The sequence below is a fragment of the Parus major genome, chromosome 27, assembly GCF_001522545.3.
Source record: "Parus major isolate Abel chromosome 27, Parus_major1.1, whole genome shotgun sequence".
NCBI classification, from domain to species: Eukaryota; Metazoa; Chordata; class Aves; order Passeriformes; family Paridae; genus Parus; species Parus major.
The window spans coordinates 2,629,520-2,640,146 of NC_031796.1; the positions used below are offsets into that span (position 1 = coordinate 2,629,520).

Here is a 10,627-nt window from a genome sequence, read left to right on the forward strand (position 1 = left end):
AGGTGATGGCTGGAGAGAAGGTGCTGCCTGTTCAGTGCATCACTGGGGCAGAGTCTGTTCCTTGGAGCTTGCCACTCGTCCCAGCAGTGCTGAGCCCCCATCCATGGGATGGGAGGGAGCTGGGAGCTCAGAGCAGCTCTGGGAGCCAGACCCAGTGCACTGCCCTTTGTGCTGCTGCCTCCCAGCCACATCTGGCTGCCTCTGTGTGTCCCATCCAAGGGTGGGAGATGTGGAGCCCAAAGATTGCCTGAAGGCTCAGAGGGGCAGAAACAGGGAGCAGGAGCTGGGGCAGGAGTGGGAGCCAGGTCCTCTCTTTCAGTGTCTCCAGCAGACACATTTCTCCTAAGGAGGTACCCTGGCATTCCCCTTGCATCCTTAAAATCATTCATGTGTAATTAAATCAACAACTGATGCCAGCTCAGCATCCAGCCTGAGCCTCCAGGCTGGAAGAGCAGCTCTGGGTAAGGACAGTCCCTCAGTGATGGCATCTCTGTCCTTGGAGGAGTCCAAATTGTGGAAGGATGAGGCCCTGAGAAAGCAAATGTAACCTGGAAAGTGCCCCTGCTCTGAGCCCTCCTGAGGGCTCTCCCAGCCTGGATTAACCAAGGACTACAAATGATGGTTTTACTCCCACACAGTCTCCAGGTGCTTGAGGAAGCAGTGGCAGAAGTGGTCGGTGCCACAGGCTGGAATGTGCTTCAGTGGACAGGAATGGGATCAACTCCAACCAAGGGACCTGGGGAAAAACTCCCTGGGAAGAAACAGCCCCGTGCACCTGCAGAGGCTGGGGCCAGCAGCCAGGGAGTGCAGAGCAGGACCTGGGAGTGCTGCTGGACCAAACCCTGACTGTGGAGCAGCCATGGGACACTGCAGCACAGAGAGCCACCAGGGCTGCCCGAGGGACAGCAGGGAGAGGGAGGAGATCCCTCCCTGCTGCTCAGCACTGCTGGGGCCTCACCTCTGCTCTTGCACGTGGACTCCCAGTACAAGAGAAACAATCAAAGGATCAGAGAATCTCCTGAGTTGAATCCTGAATCCCAGCAAGGATCATCCAGGCCAGCTGCTGGCCCTGCTCAGGACACCCCAACAATCCCACCATGGGCTGAGAACACACAGAGTCAAAACTCTTCCTTATTTGCCCAGTGGTACCTGCACAGTGAGGTCTCTACCCTGAGTTCATGGTGGTCACTCTGGCACAGAGCTGCTGCTCACTCACTTCTGAGCCCCCCTTCTGCAGAGACACCTCAGGCTGGGCTGGAGCCTCGGGCTGCCCCTGTGTCTGTGCAATACTGGATGGCTCAGTGCTTCTTTAGGCACTGTGTGCCACCCTTCAGTGACAATTTCTGGCCAAATAAGCAATTTGACCACTATTCCCACCATTTTAAATGGCAGCTCTTTGGAGCAGTAGAAAGGATCCTTTCAGATCTGTCTTGCACCATCCCCAGCTCACAGCTGCTCCTTGAGCCTGGTGTCCATCCAGGTGGAACTGCTCAGTCTCTGCCAGGGGCACCTGCACAGGTCCAGCCAGCCTGGAACGGTGGCACTGACACATCTGACCCCAGAGCAGCCCCTGTCCAGGAATGCTGATCCCTCTGCTGATGAACCTGGCATTGGACAGGGCACTCTGCACCTTGGCCACAGCTGAGAATCTCTCATGTCAGTCCTGACAGCTGAGAGATCCCAGGGTATTCCCCAGGCTCCAGGTGTTGCTGCCCTGGGTCCAGTCCCTGGCAGGTCCTGTCAGATGCTGCAGCCCCTGGGGGAGCTCCCAGGTGCTTTGGAGTAGCTGGAATGGCTCCATGCAGAGCTGAGTGCCCACAAAGGCCCAGGCTGTCCCCAGCCCTTCTCACCCCAGCAGTTCTGCTCTCTGAGGAAATCCCTGGCTTGCAGAACCTTGTCCCTGTGAACTCTTGGCTCATCAAGCTCCCCCTGGGGATGGTGGGAGCAGGGTTGGGGTCATTAGTGGCAGCAGGACGGGGCATGGCCAGGCATGAGGCTGTTCCCCAGCCCTGACACTGTCCCCTGTCCCCTGTCCCCTGCAGGTCCCTCGCCCTGGGCCAGCAGTACAGCTCCCTGGGGTCCCAGCCCATCCTCTGCGGCTCCATCCCCGGCCTCGTCCCGAAGCAGCTCCGCTTCTGCCGCAACTACATCGAGATCATGCCCAGCGTGGCCGAGGGGGTGAAGTTGGGCATCCAGGAGTGCCAGCACCAGTTCCGGGGCCGCCGCTGGAACTGCACCACCATCGATGACAGCCTGGCCATCTTCGGGCCCGTCCTGGACAAAGGTGACCCCTGGGGGCTTGGGGACAGCTGGGCTGGGGCAGAGCTGGCACAGCTCCACTGGGCTTTGGATTGTCCTGCTGGGAACACAGCAGGGAAAGGGTCTGATGTGCCAGCTCTCAACCCTCATTTCTCCAGTTTATTTCTTTCCCAAGTTTTTGGTGTGTTCCATCACAAGGGAAATGAGGGAAAGGTCTGTTCCCATCCCAGGAGCTCAGAAGGGCCAGGGAGGATATAAAGTACAGGAAAGGGAAGGTTCCCAAGCACTCTCACATGTTCTGGAATCATGGGCTCCACCTCCCTGCCCAGGGCATGCAGCATTTCCAAACTGGGTCCAGCAGACCCACGGGAAAAGCCAAGGAGAGGGGATGTGGTTGAGTTCCTTGGGATCAAGGCAGAGCCACTGAAGCACAAACTGCCCACCCCAGCAGGTCTCTGGGCTCAGGTTTCCCCACCAGTGAGGAACCATGGTTGAAATCCATGGTCCTGATCAGGCTCAGTTCAATGAAGATTTTTTTCAATGGGATTTCAATGAAACTTTTCACAAATAAGCCCAAAAAGCAGAGAACAAGGAGAGGTTATAAATTCATTTTCCCTCTCCTCTCCCCAAACTCTTTTCCATCCCCTGCTCCTGAAATGCCACTTTCTAGATCAGCTGGCACGGATCAGGCACACTGGAGCACTGATGAGACACCAGAAAATTGGGATTCCCAGTGAGATCATGGGGCATTACACTGGAAGAAGTGAGAAAGGGCCCCAAAAACAGCCTGGAAGGAGGTGCTGGAGGGGAAAATCATAGGATCACAAAATTCCCTGAGTTTGAAGAGATACACAGGGATCATCCAGTCCTGCCCAGACACCTCAAAATCCCAGCCTGGGCATCCCTGGAGCTCTGTCCAAGCTCTCCTGGAGCTCTGGCAGCCTCAGGGCTGGGACCATTCCCTGGGGTCTGGGCAGTGCCAGCACCTCTGGGGGAAGACCTTGCCCTGATCCCCAACCTGACCCTCCCCAGCACAGCTCCATGATAACCTGTCCCACATCTCAGATGTCCCAGACCCCAGATTAAAAGGCATTCCCACAAAACTCAGTGGTGGATTAAAAACTCCCACTGAATAAAAATCTCCAGTTTCTCCATCCTGTCCCGTGCCACATTCAGCACAAGGGACATCCACAGGTGACATCTTGGTTTCACAGCTTCACAAACACAGCCAAAACCATTTCCCCCTCATCTTCCTGGGTTCCTGCAAGCCAAAATCTCTTTATTGAACAGAAATTATTGTTTCCAGTGATGCTTTGGAAATGGGAATTTTATGGTACAGACGTCAAGAAACTGGAGGAATTGGGGTGAGAGCAGGACTTTGGACTGTGCCCCAACAGTCCCCTGGAGAATGCAGGACTTCTGATGAATCTTTCTGACAAAGCTCCAATATTCTGCAAAGAAACAGTTCATGGTAGATTTTTTTCAAGTTTCAGCCTCCCTTTAAAGGCAGGAATTGTTTCAGATCAATGTCAGTCGAGTATTTCAGTGAAAATCTTTCCTTTGTGTAAATGTGGGATTCTTTTCAGGAACCAGGATTGTAAAGTCTTATTAGAGCACTAATAGGCACCATGAGATTCATTTCCCCTCAGTTATGCCAGGGTGTATTTTAGGGTAACTGTTGTATTTACTACCAAATAACTTGTCAGCAGGGCTCAACACACTCTAATTTTCTGCCTAATAAAAGCCTGTCCTAAATTTCAGCACTTAAAAGATCAGAAAGTTTTAATTTTCTTTAAAAAAGGGTCATTAAAAAACTATCATAAAAATTCTAAACACGTTATGAAAGAACTGTTCAAGCATTGAGACACTGAAAATCTCTCACCACCATTTCTGTCAGCGGGAAAGCACTTAAAGATTAGATTTGAACCATCCTGCCTGTAATGAGCAAACTGAACTTTGAATTTATGGAGAATATTTTAAGGTTCTTTCGGCTGCAGGGACTCGAGCAAAGCCTCATGTGTGGACTTGCCTCAGCATCTCCACGAACCCTGAGCTGACAAGGTAAAATATCACCCAGAGCTCTGAAACCCCTCTGACAGATGGAGAAAAATGAGTGAGCACGTTGGATGTTCAGCTTTCCCAATCCCACCGTGACGCATCTCCAGACAGCACTGCCAGGCTCCCAGAGCGTATTTATCCTGCTGTCTCACTAACCTGTAAGTAGAGCAGTTAAAAATAAACAGCAGCATCTGCAAAGAAGGACACATCAAAGCCCAGCCCATCTGATCGTGGGTATTATTCACATTTTTGAACTGTGCTCGTGTCTTTTCCCTGCTGCCTTCAAAATTAATGAGCGGATTCAGGATGGGTTTGGTGTCATTGTGTGGCAGTGAGGAATGCAGGGAACCTTTGAGATTCCCAGAATCTGCAGCAGAGAAGTCACAGAGAAAACCAGAACCTTTCCAGCACAGCTTCCTCAGCTGAGGGAAGAAATAAGGTTGGTGATGAACTGAGAGATGCTGTCAGCGGTGAGGTGTGAGGGACCAGCCCTGCTCATCAGCCAGGGGTTGCTGGACACTCCTGAGCCTCCAGAGAACCATGGAATAGTCTGAGCTGGAAGATCTTTTAAAGATCATCTTGTCCAACTCAGCTTCTTCCTTAGATGCAGCAACAGGGGTCACAGACTGGTTTGGGTTGGACAAATCCCACCCATTCCCACCCCAGCCATGGCAGGGCCACCTCCCACTGTCCCAGGCTGCTCCAGCCCCAATGTCCAGCCTGGCCTTAGGCACTGCCAGGGATCCAGGGGCAGCCCCAGCTGCTCTGGGCACCCTGTGCCAGGGCCTGCCCACCCTGCCAGGGAACAATCCCTGCCCAATATCCCATCCAGCCCTGCCCTCTGCCACTGGGAGCCATTCCCTGGCTCCTGGCCCTCCATCCCTTGTCCCCAGTCCCTCTCCAGCTCTCCTGGAGCCCCTTTAGGTGCTCCTCAAACCAAGAGTTTTGAGCCCATAATCCGGATCCTGTGGCCACCCTGGCAGTCCTTGTTCCCTTTTTCCTGACTTCCAGCACACCCAGGGGTGCAGCCCCACAAACCAAAAGCAAACCCAGACCAAGACAATCCCTGTCCCAGCTCAAACGCTGCATTTGGCCAATAAAGGGTTGGGGTTTCACCTCTGACAAACACCTGGATGAAATTCCCCCTCAGTATTAACCTGGTTAATCTCAGCTTCTGCTCCCTCAAGTAGATTGAGGCTATTTTGGAAAAGCTTCAAAGGTGTAGTTCTCACTACAACAGCATCAAAAATCATTTCTAATAGAGCTTGAAAAGAAACTGAGGATAATTTCATTTTAAAGGAGCTGCAAACACATTAACCATGGTGACCTCCATTGGAGGAGAGCTCGGTGTGCAGAGCAGCCCCTGCTGTGGCACACGTGTCCCAGCCTCCCTGGGCTGCTCCTCCTCGGGCTCTGAGCATTTCTGACAGTCTGGGAGCCCAGGGCTGCCCTCCCTGAAATACCCAAGGGATTCCTGCCTCCAGGTCTTCCCACAGCTCCCCTGCCATCCTCTCTCCCTCCCCAGTGTCAGCCACAGCTCCAGCCTCTCCTCCTGCAGCCCCTGGCAGGGCAAGGAACACCAAAGGCAGCTCAGGGGAAACCCAGGGCTCCATTTGGGAGCTGCTGAACAACAGCCCTGGTGAGGCTCTGCCCTCACCCACCCGGGTTTCTCCACATTTCCCACCCCAGATTCAGACTCACAAGGCTGTGGCTGCTGTAGCTGCCCAGGCTTTGGTTTCCTGAGGCCACTGATGATCTTCCTGCAAGGAAGGACAGCCTGGGAGAGCTGGGGGTGCTCACCTGGAGAGGAGAAGGCTTCAGGGACACCTTAGAGCCCCTTCCAGGGCCTAAAAGGGCTCCAGGAGAGCTGGAGAGGGACTGGGGACAAGAATCTATCAGTGAACAAGGGGAAATGGCTTCCCAGTGCCAGGGGGCAGGGATAGATGGGATACTGGGAAGGAAAATTTCCCTGTGAGGATGAGGAGGCCCTGGAACAGGGTGCCCAGAGCAGCTGGGGCTGCCCCTGGATCCCTGGCAGTGCCCAAGGCCAGGCTGGACATTGGGGCTGGAGCAGCCTGGGACAGTGGGAGGTGTCCCTGCCATGGCTGGGGTGGAATGGAATGGGCTCCAACCCAAACTGTTCTGTAGGTCTATGATTCTATGGGGCTTTTCTTTTCCCATGTGTTATTGTCTAACCCAGGCCATGAAAAAAACAAAAAAAAACCCACAAAAAACAACCCCTGAATGTGGGGTAAGATCATGTTTTTACAAGCAGATTCCCGAAGATGATTTATACTGCAGGTGTGCAGTCTGGGATAAGGAGGGAGGAAAAACCTGCTTTCCCCCTCCCTCCTTTCCCTTTTCTTTGTAAAATAAGGTCAGTTCTTATCTAAAGCCAATGGCTCTTCCAGCCAAGTCCTGCCCAAAGCCAGGGCTGAGCCAGCAGCCACACGCTGCTCTGGGGGGAACAATCTCCATTCCCTGGGTTAGTGATGAAATCCATGATTTCAGATTCAGACAGAGCCGGCCCTGAGTGCCCGGGGCAGGGAGGTCCCACGGGCACCTGGAGAGCGATTCCTGGGCTGAGGAAGAGGTGTCGGAGCCGCAGCCAGAGCTGAATCTGCCGGAGCTTGGCAGGAGCTCACCCCTCTCCCCACCCCGTGTGCTCCTGTCCCCCAGCCCGGGCTGCCCCCGCTCCTCTCCGGAGATCTCCGGGAAGATGCTCCCGGGGCCGGGCAGTGCATCCCGGGGCAGGTGCAGGGGAGGCAGCTGGGCCCGGGCTGCCTTCGGGGTCCCCGTGAGCTCGGCTAAGCCCCTGACACGAGCTGTGAAAAGGCAGACCCGCACCACGATAACCCATGGCTTTTCTCAGCCATGACACTCGCAGTCATTTGCATCTAAACAGGGGTGTGTGGGATCAGGGGCCGGCTTGATATAAACTCAGCAGCTTAAAGGGAGGGGGAGGGAAAGGAGAGAGGGAGAGAGAAAAATAAGCTTATACCGATGAGAAAGAGCTAAGCTTCCTCCCCTACTGTGAGGCAGGGCGAGCGATACCATCGCAGCGCCGCAGTCGTTTCAAATCGCTGCCGCATTCACACGCCCTTTAGCCATTCTGGGGGGCTGGGGAGCGCCATCAATAGGGATTTCCCAGCCGGGCTGGCGGGATTGGAGGGTGACGGCAGGACAGGGGAACATTGCCCCGTTGCTACGAGGTGCTCCTGGGGAATGCCAGTGCTCTGTGCCGTGGGTACGCTGGCCGGCGGAAACATTCCGCATTATGCTGGTAATACAGTGTGACACCGAGGGAACAATGGCAAATTGAGTGTCCCAGCAGGTAACGGGCCCGGCTGGGAGACAGTCGCAGTGGTGCACTGTCAAGGCGGCTCTAATCCTCCCTCGCCAGCCCCTCCCCTGGTTCTGGGAACGCCGCTCCCTCATTTCATCTCTGGGAAATTCTCCCAGCTCCGCGCCCAGACCCGGGCGAGAATTTCAGGGCGAGGGGTTTGTTCGCAGCTCGCTCCCCCCCGGCCGGCACCGTGCGGGGGACACGGGGGGACACCGGGGACACGGGGGACATGGGGGGACACGGGGGACACGGGAGACACGGGGGACACGGGGGACACGGGGGGACACCGGGGACACGGGAGACACGGGGGACACGGGAGCCGTGTCCTTGCGGCCCTGCCCGGCGGGCACTGCCAGCCCCGGTTCTGTCCTAGCCCGGGTTCGGTCCCAGCCCCGGTTCGGTCTCAGCCCCGGCTCGGTCCCAGCCCAGCCCGGGTTCGGTCCCAGCCTAGCCCGGGTTCGGTCCCAGCCCCGGTTCTGTCCCAGCCCCGGTTCGGTCCCAGCCCGGGTTCGGTCCCAGCCCCGGTTCTGTCCCAGCCCAGCCCCGGTTCGGTCCCAGCCCAGCCCCGGTTCGGTCCCAGCCCCGGTTCGGTCCCAGCCCCGGCTCGGTCCCAGCCCCGGTTTGGTCTCAGCCCCGGCTCGGTCCCAGCCCGGGTTCGGTCCCAGCCTAGCCCGGGTTCGGTCCCAGCCCCGGTTCTGTCCCAGCCCCGGCTCGGTCCCAGCCCAGCCCGGCCCTGCAGTGACCCTGCTCCCCGTGCCCATCCGCATCTCCCGGGGAATTCGGAGCCACATCGGGTCCGAGAGCGACTCGTGTCCTCCCCCTGTCCCCGAGCTGTCCTGGGCTGGGGCCAGGAGGGCTCGCTGGCTCCTCTAATCTGATCTGCTCTGGATCACGGGCCACCCAAAGAGCCTTTGTCAGGCTCAAACACCTCGTTTGGAGTCGGGACCTTCAGCCGGTGCCCGCCGCCCCCAGTGGTCCCAGTATAAGCAGCTGGAGAAAGATCTCCGAGGAAAACTTTGCTAGGTAGAGGTTGGATCCCTGCTGGCACAGGGAAGGGCAAGGAGGGAAGAGTTTGAACTGAAATGAGATTAAAACCTCAGCAGGTGCTGCCGGCACAGGCAGGACTGAGCAGCCCTGGGTGGAGATCCCATTTGGGAGCTCCCCGGACAGGGCTGCACATTCCCACAGCTGGTGCCCACCCACAGCCACCTCCCCTGAGAGCCTGCTCGGGCTGGCACCAGCTCAGCTTGGGAAATTCGGCTTTGGGAGCCAGACCCAGCTCTGCAGAGAGACCGAGGCTGGGGAGAGGGACCTGCTGCCCCTGGGCACCAGGCAGGAGCAGGGCAGGGATGCAGGGGACAGCTGAGAAGATGGTTCATGGCTCCTGCTCTGGAAGGAGGGGACTGGCTCCAAGGTGATTTTCTCAGCAGAAATTTCTGGCTCCATCCCACTTCCACTGACAGCTGTCCCAATGATCCGATCACAGCAGACCCACGAGGCAGTCAGAACCCTCCAGCCCAGGCACTGCAGCCCCTGAGCCCCGGCCTCCAGCCCCTCCCAGTCTCCTGCACATCAGCACAAGGTTGGATTGACTCCAGCATCTGCTCTGGGTTAGAGACCCAAAGTCTCCATCCCTGCCCAGGGAGCTGCACTTGTGCAGAGCTCTGTGCCAAAAGGTGTCCCCAGGGAGAAGGTTGGTTCTGAGATACCGACAGCACTTGGGACAGCCAGAGTCAGCGCAGCCACTGAGGCCAAGGGTCAAATGCCTGTTCTCCCACAGTGTGTCCTGCACCTTCCCCCAGGTCAATGAGCTTCTCCATCTGTAACCCCTGGCATGGAGCCCCTCTCTGGGCTCTCAGACCAGGAATTACTCCAGTAACTCTCTCCTGAGGCCCCTCAAGCTGCTACTGATGCCTTGTTCACCCCTGAGCACCCGTGCTGGATGAAATCCTGGATCCTGTTTGGGAAATGCTGCACGTGTGAGTGACCCCCAGAGCTGGAGTCACACCCCTGCCCCACTCCTGCCCAAGGGCAATACTGGCAGCTCCCGCTCCAGGAAACCCTCATTAACAAATTAACTAAATAACCTTTTGCTTTCCAGCGAGGTTTAGGTGCTGCTGGGGGAGGTTGGGAAGGAAAACAGCAGTGTTGCACTGAGCAATGACCCCCCGGGCTCTGTGTCTCTGCAGCCACACGAGAATCCGCCTTCGTCCACGCCATCGCCTCGGCCGGGGTGGCCTTCGCTGTCACCCGCTCCTGCGCCGAGGGCACCTCCACCATCTGTGGCTGTGACTCCCACCACAAGGGACCCCCGGGGGATGGCTGGAAATGGGGGGGGTGCAGCGAGGACGCCGACTTTGGAGTGCTGGTGTCCCGGGAATTCGCGGACGCGCGGGAGAACCGGCCGGACGCGCGCTCGGCCATGAACAGGCACAACAACGAGGCCGGCCGGACGGTGAGTGTCCAGTGGGGACAGGAGGAGTGGCCAGTCCTGCATGGATGGCCCAGTCAGCTCCTCCTGATGGAGTGGGACCACAGGAATTCCCAGGCAGTGACTTTCTAGGATTATTTTCCAGGGCACAGCATTTCCTCTCCCTCCAAACAGACAGGTGGGGTTAAGAGCTAAAACATTCCTTGATTCCAGTGCAAACAGAATTCCAGAATGGTTTGGGTTGATGGGACCTTAAAGCCCATTTTGTTCCACCCCCCTGGCACAGGCAGGGACACCTTCCACTATCCCAGGTTGCTCCAAGCCCTGTCCAACCTGGCCTGGGACACTTCCAGGGGTGGGGCAGCCACAGTTTCCATCCTGAGCACCTTCCAAGGCCATGTGTGGAAACCCAAGCCCAGGTCAGCACTGGATGGAGAGGATTTTGTTCCCAGTGCCTCCTTCCTGCATGTTCCCTCTTATAACATTATCCCACCCAATGATTCCTTGGAGGAGATGATAGTCACAGCTCCATC

The 10,627-nt window shown here is 56.8% G+C and overlaps 1 protein-coding gene across 1 annotated transcript in view; it reads left to right on the forward strand.

Moving 5' to 3' along the window:
* Positions 1-10,627, forward strand: part of WNT3 (Wnt family member 3) — a 42,021-nt gene that overhangs the window by 29,196 nt on the left and 2,198 nt on the right. The window contains exons 2-3 of the mRNA XM_015651213.3: positions 2,043-2,284; positions 9,853-10,118. Coding sequence (XP_015506699.1) covers positions 2,043-2,284; positions 9,853-10,118 — 508 coding nt within the window. The remainder of the gene's footprint in view (positions 1-2,042; positions 2,285-9,852; positions 10,119-10,627) is intronic.